We start from the raw sequence: 19,127 nt of genomic DNA on the forward strand, positions 1-19,127 counted from the left end.
CTCTTCTGGGAGCAAATTCCATAGTTTAATGTTGCAGAAATGTTGTATTGGTCCTCACTTGAACTTAATGAACCAGAAAGGGCGTGAGTCAAGCATATGTGTTATGGTCAGAAGTCCCTTTGCCAGGGATCAATGAAGGTTTTGATAGCATAGTTAGATATATCAGCCAGACACTCAGAAGTAAAGGCGTTGGAAAAGCTACCTCCATCTAAGTGAAGTGCTGCAAGTAAGCTTTTCTCATTTGTACTACTGACCTAATAACAGTAATAGCAATAGCAATAATGATGATGATAATAATAATAATAATAATTCTCTTTCTCTTTCTTGGGCAGCAGCTGCTACTTTACTTTACTTTTGACAAAGTGATAATAAATAAGAATAAAAATGTGACCCTACCCCCGAGACCATTCCATTATAACTATCCAACCTCCCAAAATTTCAACAACTCTTGTGATAGTTTGACCCCTTTCTGTTTTAGCTGCACAAATTCTACAAACACCTTCCGTGTCTCCTGTGTATTCCCCGTCTTAACTTAATAGCATGTGTTAATTTATCATTAATAGCTATATTAAGGGCTATTGCCATGAGGTCCTGGCTGAGGGCTTCCCATGGGCATTTGCACCGGGCCTTTGCCATATGCAATTTTATTTCATGAATGTATGGTACATATTTTCCCAATGTTTCTGGCACAAATCAGTCTTACACTTGCCAAAATTCTAATTGCAATTCATATTAATCAGACTTCCTGTCATCTGCGTGACACATGAAAAATGATTATAGTTTTTGACTGTAGCACATGACTTGGGATCACATTCCAAGGCTACTTGGACATGGTGTCAGAACATTTGTTGCTTATTCCTTTTTAATAAGTGAGTATATAAAGAGAGAGGAATGTTGATTTCTCTGAGGAAAGCAAGATCTCCTTAGAGAAAGAGTGTTGAACTTAACCAGGAATCCTAAAAAGTATCAAGGAGAAAGAGAAAGCAAGAGAAGGATGGAGATATGGGCATTTTTTATTGTTCTGCTGGTGGCTCTTCTGATTCTGCACTTCCTGAAACAGCTCTGGTCAAATAGGCACTATCCTCCTGGACCTCTCCAGCTTCCTCTCATTGGAGGCGTGTGGCGGATTGGGGTGAAGCTTCGTGATGATACTTTCATTAAGGTACTTATTTCCAACTCAGTCTAATATGAACAATTGTTTTATCTATTTCCCTTAACAACTATGATATTTAAGCTTAAACAATAGTAAGGGTTAAAACAGTAAATGTCATGGCCACAACCAAGCGCAGAATAAAATGTGATGAAACCCCTACATTTACTGAAACTGAATTTAATTAAAAATCCCCCACTGTTCCATTGTGAGAGAAGTGTCATTCATATTCATGTCACACAGATTTTTTATAAACTACTTTCATGTGTAGTAAGGTCAAGAAAAAGTGGCTAAATAAAAATTTAATAAATGAAAAATTATACAAAATAAACATATATTTTTTAATAAATTCAGTGAGCTAGGTAATCTGAATTTGTTCATTCCAGGCACTCCTGCTGTGTTATGTACAAGGGCATTAGTATAAAAACACACAAAAGTTGAAAATGTGCATTCAGAAATTACCAATTGTTATAGGAATTCTAAGGTCTAAAAAATAGAAGAAATGTTGATAATTGAACAAGGTAAACACACATACGTAAGGATATAAACCACATGTCTAAAATAGTACAGGAGAGCAATCCAAAAGTCTTCTTGGCTCTCCTAAAGATTCTCAGTATTTTCTCTGCCTCCTTAATCCCCCTTGCCTGAGAACACGTAGGCAGATAGCAGTCAAGGGAAGTTCCTGAAGGGATCCCTCTCCTATAGCAATGAATCTCCTTTGTATTAATTGTCATTGTTTGCCCAGATGCTCTGCATTGAGGGATGTCTGACAGGCATATCAAATGCTAATGTTTTGTGTAAACTGTGTCTGGAACTATGTAAAACTTGCTAAATACTCAGGAATATCACATCTTGGCTTGCCTCAACCACAGTAACCCCACCTTGTGTGTGATGCAATTTCTGAGGGGATGTCCTCCTTCTCCACGCCAAAATGGAGCAAATCCTTAAGAGAGATGTTTCTTTTGGGTTCTGGGTCTCTCTAGTCTCCTTACAAGGAGTGGAGGGAACTCTGTTGCAACAGAAGAAAGAAAGATCTGCCTTGCTTCCATGGCACCCTGCCTCCATCCACTCATCTCTTACCCATCATGAGGTCCCTTGGGGAATTGGGCAGCAAAAACCAACCACCCCTATTTTTTCTATGTCACAATTGAAAAGGTAAGTTGTTGTATACTCAGTGGTGGAGGAACCCTCTTCGTCACCCGGGGTGGTACGCCGAGGGGTGGGGTGAACCGCCTGGCAGCCCGATCAGACTACGCATGCACGCCAGCTCGTATGGACACCGTGAGTGAGTGGCAGCTCATACGGATGCCGCAGGTGGCACCCATGCTGACTGTGCGTGTGCCCTTCGCTGCTCCACAGCTGGGGGGAGGCAGTGGCCCAACTTGGCACCCCCCCAAGGTGGCACCCGGGGTGACCCATCCCCTCTGCCCCCCTCTTCATACGGCACTGTGAATACTGTTACATGTTATGTGGATGTTTATAACCAACCAGAGAATTGACATGAAAAATGTTTACCTCCATTCTTTCAAATCTTTTAGAGCCATCACTCCTGGTGTATATGAACATTATATTAAAAAAAAATAAACCCACAGCACTGACCACAAACACATAAGAAAATGCATTTTAAAAAGAGTGAGCACAAAGATCACTCTGCATTCATTCATGGCAACACTTCAACAGATACAGACCTGCATATGCTATTCAAGATGTTAAGCCTGGGAAAGTCTTCATCTTCTTCATTGGAAATACAAACACTTAAAAAATTAAAAAAAGCAATTCAAAGACTAATACAGCAAATTGCATCTCTGCAGTAAATGCTAATCTCCAGGTAAAACCACTTCCGCAATAAACATAGGAGGTGGGGTTGCAGGCGTCACGCCCCTTCCCCAGATTCCCCAGGCTGGAGCCAGCCCCCGCAATACCTAAGGGAATCTCCGCCCATGTCATACCCCAGGCCAGCCAGTTGGCTGGCTCCAGGGGCGGGGCCTCGGCTACTTAAACCTGCTGCAGCCGAGGCTCCTCCTCTTTTCCTCCGCTGCTGCAGCTGACCAGGTTTTTCCCGCCCATCCCACCCCTTTTTTAGGATAGGTTCTTTGACGTTGATATGAACGTCAAAGACGGTTGGTCGCCGTCAAGGGGCCTGGTAGGAATTTTCCCAAATGACAGATTGGCTCCAGCCATTTGGTTTTCGCCTTCCTCGTAGCAAACCGTCACAACTCTTCGGTATTGGCAGTTAGGCATTGGTAGGGGTACTGTCCTATTGTTATGCAAATGAATGGGGGGGAAGGAGCGCCATCACCTTTCCCCAGGCAAGGGTAGTCCGGTAAAGGATTCCGGGGTGCGTGGCCTTCTCCTAAGCCTAAGGAGGTGTGGGCCCACAGCATGTCCCCACGCGGTGACGCCCAGGGGAGGGCCTAGTTGATGTGCCTCAGGAGGACTCCTCCCCCTGGTGATTAACCCTTCCGGCTTCTAGCCGGTTAGTAGTTAGGACCAATGCCTAAGCCAATACCGCTCAATTCCTGTAATCAATAAAGTTGTGGCCTAATTCGACCCATTAACCTGAATTCTTGTGTCCTGTGTCTTTATTTTCTTGGGAGGAGGCGGGAACTCACCACGCAATACTCCCAGAAAGAGCAAAAGGCCAGGTCTGTGAAATCAGCATCCGAGAGTCATTTGAAAGCACCAGCTGCAGCTGTGAGACTAATGGCACTGAGTCAGGAAGGTGCACAGGCTGATCCTGCTACCACTTACTAGTCAACACTTCTCATAGAGAAAATGCAACAACATTTTGGCATGTGTATTTTCCTGATTTCACCTGGCTCCCCATGCTGTAATTATCCTACTTTATATGTTTTTGTGCTTTTCATTATTAATCAGATTCTTGTCCTTTTATATTAGTTTCTATATTATTATTATGTGTGTTGTTTGTATCTGCAGGAAGGACGCTTAAATCTGAAAGACACCACACAAAACAAGCAGCTGAGCCAATGAAATAGTTTATTGCAATATACTTTGGAGCTTGTCCTCCCACTCTTCCCATGTGTGATGCAACATGGCCCAGAATGCTATGCACTTCTCTTCCAACAGATGAATGGACACCAAGTTTACTTGGCAGTGTAGCAGGATATCATTATCTATTTTTAATTTGTTTGTTTGTTTAATACATTTGTAAGCCAAATTATTAAGACAGGTATTGCTTAATTCCTTCCCACTTAATTCCATCCTCTTCTTGATTCCTTACCACATATTTGGTGGCTCAACAACTTTGGACTACCCTGCCTAAAAAAAGCTCAACAACTTGGGATAACCTTCCCCAAAAATTTCAATGTGCGGGGGTGACAAAAGAAATTCTGCACCAGGTACCACCTGACTTGCTACGCCTCTGCTGTTGTGACCCACTGTGGGTCATAAACCTGACCCTGTGCTCTAGCCAAGCTTATACCAACTTGATACCCTCCAGACTACAATGCCCATCTGCCCCAACCAGCTGGCTAATGGTCAGGGATGATGGGAGTTGCAGTCTAACACTATCTGGTGGGCTCCAGTTTCCACATCCCCGCACAAAATGTTTTTATGGTGATGATGAAGAAGCCTCTGGCAATGGCTGACTCATCTACTTGCCTGTCACCAGATGGCTATAGACTATGAAGTGCCTCTCTGCTGCTCTGATCCCACGCAGGGAAAAAACAAGCAGGAGGGAGTAAAACAAATGGGTTGGAATGAAGGAAGGAACAAAGGAAAGAAAAGGAGATGCTGGCAGGAGAAGAAAAATATAGTGAGATGCTTAAGAGGTGAGGAAGGCTGAAGCTCACATATTAGGTTGAAATAACTATCTGAACATAGCATTCCTCTTCTCTCTTTTGACCCAAATGGTAGATGGCAAAGCAATATGGAAACATTTACACCCTTTGGGCAGGATATCAACCCTTCATAATACTGTCTGGATTCCAAGCAGTGAAAGAAGCGCTCATTGACCACTCTGAAGAATTGGAAGACCGACCACAGACTCCTTTCCTTATGGCTTTGACAAAAGGAAAAGGTAGGTAATGAGAATTTCTGCTGGTACTTTCCCCGAAGAAAACATTTAAGCGGCTGTCTGGAAAAAGAGAACAAAGCTTTTCTATTAATGTTGTACTGAACAGGAAATAGGGGTTCTATGCAGTGCCAGTTCTTATCAGAGAAGACCCACTGAAATCAATGGGCATGGCTAATGTGGGTCTATTAATTTCCATTAGTCTACTCTAACAAGTGCTTTGTACTACACTCTGGTTAGATTGAACTGCAGGTAGAAGCTTGTTTCCTGTTGCAGTTGCAATGCATTGACTGTCCTGGCTCTCAGCGCTGGATGAAAAGCTTGAACTCTCCGCTCTTTCTGCTGAGGTACTCGTAAAATACACTGAGGCAGACTTTGCATCATCTTGTAATTGTTTGCCTCAGAGATACTGAATAGCTTGCACATTCAAGGGCATGAACTTCAGTAAACAAAGTTTCTTCTTGGCTGGTAACTTAATTGTAACATTAATTTCTGTAAGGAAGAATTTCTCACTGACTTTCCATAGGTAATATATTTTCAAATGGTCACACCTGGAGGCAACAGAGACGCTTTGGTGTAGTTACTATGCGGAAGCTAGGACTGGGGAAGAAAGGCATGGAGCACCAAGTAGCAGAGGAGGCCCATCAGCTCGTGGAGGTGTTTGCACGTTCAAAGGGTATGTTATGATGGGTGATGGTGCTGAGCTGGCGTATGAAGATATATTTGTCTACTACCTCTGTCCATTTTAGAAAGGAATGCGATATGTTTTTCTTGGTTCCTAATGGAGATCCCAGCAGTTTCTCTTGGCCACCATGAAATCCCACTCTCAGTATGAACAGGAGCAGCTGAACTCACATTAGTAGAACTTTATTTTGCAGGACAACCACTTGACCCCTCCATGCCCATCGCTACTTCAGTCTCCAACGTGATATGTGCTGTGGCTTTTGGGCACCGGTTTGCTCTTGAAGATGAACAGTTCCAGGAGCTGATAGAAGCCATGGATTTCTCCCTAAAATTTATAGGAAGCTTCGTTCATGCTGTGAGTAGTCATTTTCATTCCTGCTGATTCAGAGAAGTCTCCCAGGGGCCTTCCATTTCCCACTTAGCATTCTGGATTCCATTATGATAGAGGATAGAGTGTTGGAGAAGTGAGATGAAGTTTAAATCTAATCTGAGATAAGGGCTATTTTACAGCCTAATCAATTTATTACCATGAATATAAAAGAGAGAGTAATGAAACTAGGTCCACAAGTGGGGACTCTTTGGAGGAAAGACAGGATGGAAATGGAACAATGGCCTTCAGAACAAGTCATCTATAGCCCACATAAATGAGCAGAGGTGAACAAAATAATTTCCTCAGGAAGAGAATTACACTATGGCATAGCGTGGGTGGAGCCAGGCAGCCTGAGGCACTGGACGTGACCAGATGCTACTATGACAGGCTCCCTCATGATGTTGGAGCCATGGGGAGGTAAGACATCAGATGACCCCCCTTTTCTTTCTCTGTAATGCAGGGGTCAGCAAACTTTATCAGCAGGGCCTGGTCCACCTTCCCTCAGAGCTTGTTGGGGGTTGAACTATATTTTGGGGGGAAAGGGGGGAAAGAACGAATTCCTATGCCCCAGAAATAACCCAGAGATGCATTTTAAATAAAAAGACACCTTCTACTCAAGTAAAAACACGCTGATTCGCAGACCGTCCATGGGCCGGATTTAGAAGGCAATTGGGCCGGATCCAGCCCCTGGGCCTTACTTTGCCTACCCATGCTGTAATGTGTTTCTCTGTCCCCTTTTCTTCTGCTGGCTGCAACGAGCCACCAAAAGGCAAAATTTAACACGTCTCCTTCCCATCCTGCTGTGCTCCACATCCCTCCCTCACCGGCTTCTGTTAAAATAAGATTTTTTTTTACCTGCCAAACAAAATCTCTCTCTTTTTTTAATAATAATTTTTATTAATTTTAACATATAAATTATAATACATACCACAAAACTTCACCACTTATACAATCTTTTTTTGGACTTCCATCAGCACCTCTGATGATCCACCGTTTTAACCCCTTCTTATGCATTTCTTAAATTCATATTGCCTTTAATTATCTTAACTAACCATCCTCCCCTTTATCCATTTTTGTAATAGTTTCCAAGAATTCACCTCACAAAACTTCTTGCAAACCTACAAACGTAGTCTGATCATCACAATTACTTTTCAAATAGTCTGTAAATTTACACCAGTCTTCTGTGAATTTCTGGTCCCGCAGATTTCGAATCCTTCCTGTTAATTTATCTAGTTATGCATAGTCCATTAATTTCATTCTCCATTCTTCTTTCGTCAGTAATTCTTCTGGCTTCCATTTTTGTGCCAATAATATTCTTGCTGCCGTCGTTGCATATAAAAACAGCTTACATTCTTTTCTATTTATATCACTTCCTACAATGCCCAGTAAAAATGCTTCTGGTTTCTTTATAAATGTATATTTCAACATTTTTTTCCATCTCATTATATATCATTTCCCAGAAGCTTTTAACTTTTTTACATTCCCACCACATGTGATAAAATGTTCCTTCTTTTTCTTTACATTTCCAACATTTCTTGCTAACTTTATACATTTTAGCTAATTTAACGGGTATAATATGCATCTATACATCATTTTCATCACATTTTCTTTTAAAGCATTGCATGCAGTAAATTTTAAACCTTCTTTCCATAGTTTTTCCCAATCACTCAGCTGTATATTATACCCAAAATCTTTGGCCCAAGGAATCATAACCGACTTTACCTCCTCATCCTTCCAATGCCATTCAAGCAACAATTTATACATTTTAGATTTTTTTTTACAGTTATTACTTAATATCTCTAGTTCAAACTTTGATTTATTTTCATCAAATCCTTTTTCTTTAAAATCCTAACATTTCATTGACCTGACGGTAGTGCATCCAATCATTCACATATTCTTTGATTTCCTCATATGGTTTCATCTTCCATTTACTTCCTTCTTTTTGTATTAATTTCCCATAAGTTATCCATTTCCCACTCATATTGATCTTTTTCACACTCATTGCTTCTAATGGAGATAACCAATGCGGTGTTTTACGTTCCAGTAAGTTTTACTTACCTATCCCATATTTCTATTAAAGATCTTTGAAATATATGGCTTCCAAATCCTTTATGGACTTTTGTTTTATTATACCATAGATATGCGTGCCATCCAAATCTATTATCATAACCTTCCAAATCTAACAGGTCTGTATTTTCTAATAACATCCATTCCTTTAACCAACAGAGGCAAGATGCTTCATAATACAATTTCAGATCCGGCAGAGCGAAGCCTCCTCTTTCTTTAACATCTGTTAACAACTTATACTGTATTCTTGGCTTCTTTCCCTGCCAGATATATCTTGAAATTGTTTTTTGCCAATCTTTAAAAATTGTTGCCCCTTTGATTATTGAAATTGTCTGAAACAAAAATAACATCTTTGGTAGCACATTCATTTTAATAGCCGAAATCCTTCCCCAAAATGACAATTTCATCCTTCCCTATATTTCTAGATCTCTTTTAATGCCATTCCACACCGGTGTATAATTATTTTGAAATAGATCAATATTTTTGGAGGCTAACCAAATTCCCAAATATTTAACTCTTTTAACTGCTTCTATACCGATTGGTTGTTGCAACCCTTCCACCAGGTCCTGTTTCATATTTTTAACTATCATTTTAGTTTTCTTTTTGTTCAATTTAAAGCCTGCCACTTGCCCAAACTGTTCTAATTCCTCTAGTACTTCTTTCACACTTGTAACTGGCTCTTCTATGGTTAATACCAAGACATCGGCAAAGGCTTTCACTTTATACTCATTTCGACCAACTGAAATTCCCTTTATTTTTTCATTTCTCCTTATTTACCTTAAAAAGACTTCCAGTACCAATATGTATAATACGTTACGATATAGAAACAATGCTGCTGGGAGCTGCTTGCTCAAAAACATCACATGATGTTGGGAGTGTCCGTGGGAAACAGAGGGCACAGGAATTAGCTCAGAGTGTAATATGAGCTGTACAGGAAGTGTTTTGTTCTCTCGACTGCTGGAGTTTGAAGAGAGCAGTCATGTTTTTGTAACGCTGCAAAGACAGAAATAAAGGCATGTAAATACATTTCTGTCTATCTCTTTCCCCTGCCGGGGGGGGGGGCAGGAAAGAGGGGGTGTGTTCTTCTCACGCTGAGAAGGATCGCCTATCGTGACCTCTGCCTGGATCTTGCCGGGAAAGCAGACAGGGAGGTCACTAGGAGACCAAGCCGGGTGCCTGGGAGATTTGCCAGTTTCTCCTGATAAAGGCTTGATTTCCAACATAATAATGGTGATAATGGACACCCTTGTCTTGTACCTTTAGTAATTTCAATACTTTCTGTTACTATATTGTTTACAATCAATTTTGCTCTCTGTTATCTATGGCTTTTATTCCTTTTAGAAAGAATTGACCAGCGTCCATTAATTCTAAATACTTTAACATAAATTCCCAGGATATATTATCAAAGGCCTTTTCTGCATCCACAAAAATTAACATCGCTTGCTTTTCATTTCTGGCAGTCAGATATTCAATTATATTAACTATATTTCTTATGTTATCTTTCATCTGTCTACCAGGTAAAATACCTGCTTGGTCCTTATGAATAGTCTCATCCAATATTTTTTTCAATCTATTTGCTAGCATACTTGCAAATAATTTATAGTCGTTATATAACAGTGAAATCGGCCTATAGTTCTTGTGTTAAATCCGAATCTTGTTTTGGTATAAATGTAATATATGCTTCTTTCCACATTTCTGGTAATTCTCCTTTTCTTAGTATATTATTCATAACCTCTTTCAGCGGCACAAGTAGGGCGTGTTTCATTTCTTTATAATATTTTGCTGTAAATCCATCCGGTCCCAGTGTCTTTCCACTTTTCAATTCTTTTATAGCAACTTTAATTTCCTCTGTTTCAATTAGGTCATTCAGTCTGTCTTTCTTTTCTATCTGAATTTTTTGCACGCCTTTCTGTCTCAATAATATTTTTTTAACATTTTTTTCCATGTCTTTTATATAAGTGTCTATAGAAATCCACAAATCCTTTTCTAATTTCTTTCGGATTATCTATTTCTTTTCCTTCCACTGTGATCTTCTTAATTGTATTCTGTTCCTTTCTCTTTTAAATCTGTCAGCCATGCCAACCACTTTCCAGATTTATTAGCATATTCAAAGTTCTTTTGTGGCATTCTTTTAATATTCCATTCTACTTCTCAATTTATTATCTTTTTTTAAAAAATAATTTTTATTAAATTTCCAATTAACAAACCAATCATATCACATTAATTCCAAATTATACCAATACATAATAAACTCCAAATATTTAGCCGAATTTTAAATTTTTGTTGGGGGTACCCATGCTTCGAGCTCAGAAAGGGTCCAATCATCTCATATTTCTGCTGCTTTGATGTTCACAAGTCCTATTTTTCCATTTCTTTGTTGTTATCCTTTACAAACCCCGTCTTCCAATCTTCTTGTTGCTATCATTTTTCTTCTTAATAACCTCTGAGTTATCTCCACAAGCGAGTTGAAGCAAACATTATTATAGTCCTGTGTGGGTTTTCACGCTGATCCAAAAGTCCTATTCAAACACCAGGCGCGATTTCAGTTCCCATAAAATACAGTCCAAGCGTCTGCTCATTAACTTTCCCAGACCAGTTGCTCCATAAATCAGCCTTTCCAGGGGAGTTGTTGCTAATTCAGCCGTGGAGTTCAGATATGATAACAAAACCGTAGCACCTCCCCCCCTTTGACTGTAAATCTTGCAACCAAGTCTGTCTCATAATGGCGGTTCCCCATTAGAACTGCGTCACACCAAAAGCCTTTCGTTTCCTTTCCACATCTTCCGCAAAACAAAGTCTTTGGTTAATAATTTTGTTTCCACACAGTTTATTTTCCCATCTCACTTGCTATCAATCATGTGGCGGTTCTTCTTGGGGGGGGGGGTTGTTAGGTAAATCATATTGAAGAAGAGAAAAGTCCCCCCTTCCGATCCATTTCAACATACCGACATAGCTGTGATTCTTTGATGTAGTCTTCTATTCAGTCCAACCCGTCACTCAGCTTCTTAGTGGTCGATTTAATTAGCAATCAGTACAGCCTTTCCTTCGCTCGAAACATGTGCATTTACTCTTCTCCATTTGCTTATCTTGAGCAATGCAACCAGGATTGCCATTAGAAGTAGCATCCAGGAGATCCAAAAACTCACTCGAGGGCTTTCTGTCCAGTGCCCGCACCCCGTCCTTCGTTCGAACTCGGGGGTGATTTATTGGCAACCGCGGATGAGGCAGCATTTTCCCATCCCCTGGGAAAATTCGGGAGGCTAATTTACTCCCATCATTAGCCTCTTAATTACCTTGTGTGAGCCGGAGAGATGGTATTGTCGGCCATCTTCCAAAGTGCCCCTAGCGCCCACCCTACTTCTCGTTTTATAATCATTGCAAATTGACTTTGCAGTATTTTAATATTCTGTTTTATTTTCACATTATTTGGGTTTTTAACTAATTTATTCTAATTTTCCATTATTTGTTTTAATATTTCTTTCCCCCCCTTTTCTCTAAATTTATTTCTGATAGTGTTCTACTGTATAAAACACCCTCACATTACTGCTTTGCTAGCATCCCATACCACACTCATTTCTGTTCCTTTGTTACAATTATTCACAAAGTAATCAGTTAAGTTTTTCTGTGCTTTCTCATTTATGTTTTGATCATCCAATAGGTTCTCATTTAATCTCCATCAAAAGGTTTTTTCCTCCATTTCTTTTATTTCACATTTTATTGCATTATGATCCAAAAGTATTTTTGGTTGTATTTCTATTTTTATCACTCTTGGTGTTAACTCGCTGGATATCCACACATAATCTATTCTTGACATTGATTGATTTGGTTCTGAGAAATAAGTAAATTGTTTTTCTAATGGGTGTCTTAATCTCCAAACATCTACCAAATTACAGTTCTCAATCATTGAAAAAAAAAAGTCTTAGGTAGTTTTCCTTCCTCCAATTTTTCTCTTGGCCTCAACCTATCCATTTCCATTGAAACCACTCCATTCATATCACCCATTATTATAATTTTCTGATGCACAAATTCAAAAGGTTTTTCTTTTAAATCTTTATAAAATTCTGTTTTACTTCTATTTGGTGCATACACTCTGACTATTATGTATTTTCGCCTTGCCATGTGACTTGTACCGCAATTATCCTACCTTCTTCATCTTTAAATATTTGCTGAGCCTCAAATTTATTTTTTATATACAAAACCACTCCTCTCTTCCTGCTTCTGTGTGATAAAACAAATTCATTTCCCAATTTTTTATTAATCAGTACTCTTCTATGATTTCTCGCCACATGAGTTTCTTGTAGACAAATAATATCCAAATTATTTTCTTTAAAGGAAATGTTCAATTTTCTTTCTTTTCCTTTTGTCATTAATTCCATTAACATTCCATGTCCATAATTTCAGTGCCATTTTGTGTCCCCTTTACCAGTAAAAGTATAAAAGTCTTAAACCTGTCCTTCTTCCTCTTCCTCTTCTTCTTTTTCTTCTTCTTCTTTACTATCCTTTTCTTCTTCTTCTAATCCTACCGGACCTGCTGTTCCTGCCACTGTTGCTTCCTCCCCTTTTCCCAGCTCTTTGTAGCTTCTCAGAAATTTATGTGTTTCATCAACACTTGTAAATTTAAACTTTTTCCCTTTGTAGTAAAAGGAGATCCCTTCTGGAAATTCCCACTTAAATTCAATTTCATTCGTCCTTAATGTCTGTGTCAATGGTTTGTAATGATCACGTTTTTTCAGCAGACGAAGTGGGACGTCTTTAAAAGTAATTATAAAAGCTTCATCAATGCACAGCCTTTTTTCTCTGTTTTTCTGTAAAATCAAATTCTTCATTTCTCTATCTTTAAATATAATCAAACAGTCTCCTGGAAATTTATTTGCTTTGACAGTCCTTGTTTTAATTCTAAAAGCATTCTAAATTGTCTTTCTGACATCTTCCACTTCCATACTTTTCCATTGTGCAATCTCCGTTGTTAGTTTCTCCAAAATATTCTCTCCTTGTACTTCAGGCACAGATCTCAATCTCAAATTGAATTCTCTTTGCCTCAATTCATTCATAGCAATCACATCCCACAATTCTTCTTGTGTTTTATTAATTTCTGAAACTTCTCCCTTAACCTTTTCTTCCTCTTTCTTTATGTCCCTTACTTCTTGTTTTTTCATTTTTGTTTGTTTGTTTCATTCCTTCTTCCAGGCTTTGCGTTGTTTCTGTTATTTCCTTCATCTGTCCCTTCAATTCATTAACTGTCATATCAGTTTTTTTATCCATTGATTCTAGTCTCGTCTCCAAATTCTTCTCTCTTTGTTTAATGTCTTTTTTAATTTCTGTGAACATTTTTAAAATGTCTCCCTTAAATTCAGTTTCCTGTTTTGATCCTCTTCTTTCCAAAGTTGTCCCACTTTCTCCTGTTTTTTTCTGTGTCTGAGAGATTGTTTCTCTTCTTCCTGCCACTAGGTGTATATTAAGAATCTTTGGAAGGCCAAATTTCTTTAAAATAACCAATTAAAGGAGAAAGAAGAAAGTTTTCTGCTTCTTGTTTGGCTAATCCAACATAATGTCTTAATAAATAATCAGAATAAGCAAATAATAATAATAATATTGAAAAGAAGAACAATGAAGGAGACAATCAGAAGAAAAAAAAATAGGGACCACCAAAGGAACAACAAAAAATAATAAAAATATTCTTTCGCCACTTGCCTGGCCAATCCAATCCTTTAATCAAAATTCCAACAAAACCATACCAGCCAAATTTTAATCCAGTAATCCCAAGAAAAAAAATCAGTGAATAACAAAAAAGAGAAACGAAAAAAGGAGAAAAGGAGAAAAATAAAAAAGAGCAAAAAGGAAAAAAGAAAATTCTCTTCACCAAAGCAGCAGAGCCAGAGATTTTCAAAAGCAAAACCTAAATTAATCCATCTCCGAGAGCACAGTCTGGCACCATAAAATGTAAAAATAGTCAGTCAAAGTCCTTCTACTCCAATGTCCACGTCAGCTAAGTCAGAAGCAGGAAGGGGAGAGTGGGTAAATAATTTCTTCTTCTTACTCAGCTTTCCTCCAAATAAAATAAAATAAAACAAAATAAAGAACCAGATAATAGCAAATATTTCTATTTCATTTTGGGCTTGGCAGTTTCTCAAAATGCTGCTTTGGCATGTAAAAAATAAAGAAGAAAAAGTTCCACCATGAGGCTTCTTAACAGTTAACTACACAGTTCTCTAAAAACTAAAGTAATAATTTTCCAGGAAGACTCTCCTCCTACAGTCACAGAAACCCACAAAAAAGACCAAAAAAACCCTTAATAAGGGCTTTTGCCCCCCTCCTTTGTTTAATACACAGTCTTAAGTAAAGTGTTTATATTAAATTAAATATTCTGCTGTAGGACAACTCACTCTTTTTTGTTCCGTGGGTACTTCTTGCATATAAATAAGATCCCAGTCGGGGCTGACCTCCTTTTTACCACCCTGCTGCTTCTGAATCGTTCTTAATCCTTTTTTTCAACTATTTCCACCAATTAAATCCGGATTTTTTACTGTTTCTGAATCTACCGCTGTGCCAGGTAAGCTTGAGGCTGCGCTTCTCAAGGGTAGAAAATGGTGTCCAGCGCTGGTGTCTCAATCTCACTGCTCTTTTTGCTCCTAAAAGGGGCTTTTCAGGCAGCGGAGAGACCGCTCCTAGGCTAGCTGGGAACCTGCCCTCAGGATCTTCCTCCTGAGGTTTTTGGGGGCTTGTGACACCCTTGCAAAGCCCCCATCCCCCCCCCGAAAAGCTGGATTCTCCCCAGAGGGCTGAATCCCGCTTGCACTTGTCTCATTACTCTGAGACCACTTGGCTAGCATTTATTTATATGGGGATTGGCTCTATTCTCCGCCCTCTCATCTCAGATTGCCATGATGCAAACCCAGGATATGTATTTGTCTTATTTAATATTCTTTGTTATTGGGAACAAAGTTCTTGTAAGGAAAGGGAATGGAAGAAACCCAACCTCCAAAGTGTTTGCTAGAGAGGTTTATGCAGAAAATATAAGTAATTTATCTTTAATGAGAAAACTAGGAAAGAGGAAAACTCCTTTCTTAAAGGTTTAATAATAATAATAATAATTTATTATTTATACCCCACCCATCTGGCTGAGTTTCCTCAGCCACTCTGGGCGGCTTCCAATCAAGTGTTAAAACAATAGAGAATTAAATATTAAGAGCTTCCCTAAACAAGGCTGCCTTCAGATGTCTTTTAAAGATGATAGCTACTTATTTCCTTCACATCTGAAGGGAGTGCATTCCACAGGGCAGGTGCCACTACCGAGAAGGCCCTCTGTCTGGTCCCCTGTAACCTCACTTCTCGCAATGAGGGAGCCGCCAGAAGGCCCTCAGCACTGGATCTCAGTGTCTGGGCTGAACGATGGGGATGGAGTCGCTCCTTCAGGTATACAGGACCAAGGCCGTTTAGGGCTTTAAACGTCAGCACCAATACTTTGAATTGTGCTCGGAAACGTACTGGGAGCCAATGCAAGATTTGGAGGACTGCACATTTCAAAGGCTGGTTGTGTTTCAATTTGCATATTAGGCAAATTTACTCTTAAATGTGAACTGACTTGAATGTCTCCCCATCTATATTCTCCAGCAACCCCCCACCTCCCAACAAATGGCCTGGGATTGTGCCCAGTTTTGAATTAATCATGGGAGCTAGAAAAATACTTTGACCCCTAGTTTTCTTTCACATATTTGGCTAGAGATATTTCCCAGAACCAGGCATTCTGAGTTTCAAGTGAAGCTGCAGACTTCTTCTCAGGAAGACTCAAACTAATGTGCTAGCTCTGAAGAATAACCCGGGTCATGTTTTAAGTTCTAATTCAAATGAATTGACTCATGAACTGCATGACCAAGCTTCCTCATGGTAATGACGGCATTTCTGCTATCTTTCCTTTAGCTTTGTGAAATTCTCCCATGGCTCATGAAACATCTCCCAGGGCCCCACAAGAAGGCCTTGTCCTGCTCAGAGATGGTGTTTTCATTTGCAAAGAAGGAGATAGAGAAGCATAAGGAGAATCAGTCTCTGCATGATCCACAGGATCTCATTGATTTCTATCTACTTCAGATGGAGAAAGTAAGTATCTGCTTTGACACTGAATGCTGCTCATCCAAGGAATCATTATATTTCCTGTTATAAGTGAATACTAATCTCTTCCAAGGACACCAATATTTTTTTCCTGAATCTCAGTTGAAATTGACATTGAGCTACTTTTTTCCAGATTTATTGGATTATTATTTTTCTTAGTGAGTTGTGCAAACCATTATTCTGAATATTATTATTATTATTATTATTATTATTAGGGTAGTGGGCACTGGAGATCAGTTGATGGATCCAACAGGGCAGTGGGCAAATACGTTTGAAAACCCCTGTAAAACTCATGGGAACATACTCACCACTGAAATGTTGCCTGTGGTGCCCAAACAGTGAGAATGAGGAGCTTGGATTTGATATCCCGCTTTTGATATCACTCTCCGAAGGAGTCTCAAAGCGGCTCACAATCTCCTTTCCCTTCCTCCCCCACAACAAACACTCTGTGAGGTGTGTGGGGCTGAGAGACTTCAGAGAAGTGTGACTAGCCCAAGGTCACCCAGCAGCTGCATGTGGAGGAGCGGAGACGTGAACCTAGTTCCCCAGATTACGAGTCTATCGCTCTCAAAGAATGCCCAAATAGTATGAATGGCCAACTCACCAAGTGGATTGTGGTAGCTGTTTCATTACACATTACAATGCATAGCAAGAGGAAAAATCACTCCTCACTTTCATTAGCAGGGGACCAAACAAATCCTAAAGAAAATGTTCCTAAACTAAATATGATTTCAAACTCCTGCCTCATTTATTTCTACACTAGAAAGGTCAAAATATTTTTTCTTCTTGCCTTCTTCCTGCAAGATTTCACCAAACGCTTGCAAGATCCCACTGTCCTCACTGTTGTTGTTAGCACATTGTGGGCACTGCTGTATGACCAAAGTAAGGGAGGTGGCAGTGACAGCAGGGCAGTGGAGGTGGCACCTTCTTATTTCTCCTCAGGCAATGTAAGAAGACACCTCACTCCTCATGAAGCATGTGTTGGTGGTATGCTAATAGGAGCAGGGAGAGTAAGATAAAATAAGTGCTGAAGGACAGATTGTAATGCATGTAAACGACATGTCACTTTCCCCGTTTTCAAAATCAGAGCAAAAACGACCCAGAGTCCACCTATGATGAAGAAAATATGGCTTTTAGTATTTCTGGGCTCTTTGTAGCAGGTACAGACACAACCACCAGTTCTCTGAAATGGGCGCTTCTCCTCCTGGCAAGTCATCCAGATATCCAAGGTGAGAGAGGGAGACCTGTGCAGGGCTTCCTTTGATCTCTAGAGTGGACTGTAATTCTTGTGTCAATTAATTGTTATTGATTATTGAAGTTCTTCCTGATGTTTAGTGGAAACTCTTTTCTTGTAACTTGAAACCATGGGTTTGAGTCCTACCCTCTGGAGCAGGAGAAAACAAGCTTGCTCCATCTTTCATGTGATGGCCCTTAAAGTACAGTGGTACCTTGGGTTAAGAACTTAATTCCTTTTAGAGGTTCGTTCTTAACCTGAAACTGTTCTTAACCTGAGGTACCACTTCAGCTAATGGGACCTCCCGCTACTGCCACCACCCGATTTCTGTTCCCATCCTGAAGTAAAGTTCTTTACCTGAGGTACTATTTCTGGGTTAACAGAGTCTGTAACCTGAAGCGTCTGCAACTTGAGGTACCACTGTATCTGAAGATGGCTATCATCTCTCCTCTCCTCTTCTCTAGGCTAAACTTACCCAGCTCCTTCAACTGTTCCTTATAAGGCTTGGTTTCTAGACACTTGATCATCTTGGTTGCCTTTCTCTGCACACGTTCCAATTTGTCAATTTCCTTTTTAAACTGGGGTACCCAGAACTGCACACAGAACTCAAAGTGTGGTCTGAACAAGGCAGAAGTGAGTAGGAATATGACTTCCCTATACTCTTTATTCTGTGAACTACCCTGAGACACCCAGGTATAGGGCGGTATATAAATGTAATTAACAACAACAACAACAACAACAACACTTCTGCTGATGCATCCTAGAATAGCATTGGCCTTTTTTCCTGTTGCATCATACTGTTGACTCATGTTGAACCTTTTTTCCAATTTTTTTATTAGTTTTCCACATTTATAACAAAAATGACGTTAGAAAACACACAACAAATAAAAACACATTTCAATACAAAAAACTTAACACAAAAAACAATTACTTCTTCAGCTACCTAATTTTCATAACATTGTTAACTGACTTCCTCGAATACCCTCTAACTGAATTTCCTTATATCACTTGTATAACAGTTCTCCAAATTCATATTTCTAATAATATTAACTCCTATAATTTACTAACCTCTTCTCCTTTATTAATATTCTAATCCTTGATATTTACTAACACGTGTTCTTATTCTACCCCTAAGCCTATTCGTTACTTCCAAGAATTTTCTAATTATCTTATATCACAATATTTAGCTAAATATTCTTTAAATTTCTTCCAATCTTCATGTATCTCCTCCTCTTTCTGGTCATGGATTCTTCCAGTCAGGTCGGCTAGCTCCAGAAAGTCCAACATCTTCATCTGCCATTCTTCTATTGTTGGTATCTCTTGCAATTTCCAGTTTTTGGCTAATAGCAGTCTTGCCGCTGTAGTGGCATACAAAAACAATCTAACATCTTTTCTGGGCAATTCCAATTCTATTATTCCAAGTAGAAAGGCTTCTGGTTTCTTAATAAATGTATTTTTCAGCATTTTTTTCTACTCATTATAA

The 19,127-nt window shown here is 39.4% G+C and overlaps 2 protein-coding genes across 3 annotated transcripts in view; one reads left to right on the top strand and one right to left on the bottom strand.

Moving 5' to 3' along the window:
- Positions 1-19,127, bottom strand: part of LOC310678399 (cytochrome P450 2J2-like) — a 232,250-nt gene that overhangs the window by 98,821 nt on the left and 114,302 nt on the right. The window lies entirely within an intron of this gene.
- Positions 392-19,127, top strand: part of LOC310678372 (cytochrome P450 2J2-like) — a 66,469-nt gene continuing 47,733 nt past the window's right edge. The window contains exons 1-5 of one of the 2 annotated variants that reach the window (XM_083442280.1): positions 392-1,162; positions 5,027-5,189; positions 5,710-5,859; positions 6,062-6,222; positions 16,222-16,398. In XM_083442280.1, the coding sequence (XP_083298406.1) occupies positions 995-1,162; positions 5,027-5,189; positions 5,710-5,859; positions 6,062-6,222; positions 16,222-16,398 (819 nt within the window). In that variant the 5' untranslated portion in view covers positions 392-994. The remainder of the gene's footprint in view (positions 1,163-5,026; positions 5,190-5,709; positions 5,860-6,061; positions 6,223-16,221; positions 16,399-19,127) is intronic. The other variant, XM_083442282.1, reaches the window with a different exon arrangement.

The sequence above is a fragment of the Podarcis tiliguerta genome (assembly GCF_965153285.1).
Source record: "Podarcis tiliguerta genome assembly, chromosome: 5".
Classification (NCBI taxonomy): Eukaryota; Metazoa; Chordata; class Lepidosauria; order Squamata; family Lacertidae; genus Podarcis; species Podarcis tiliguerta.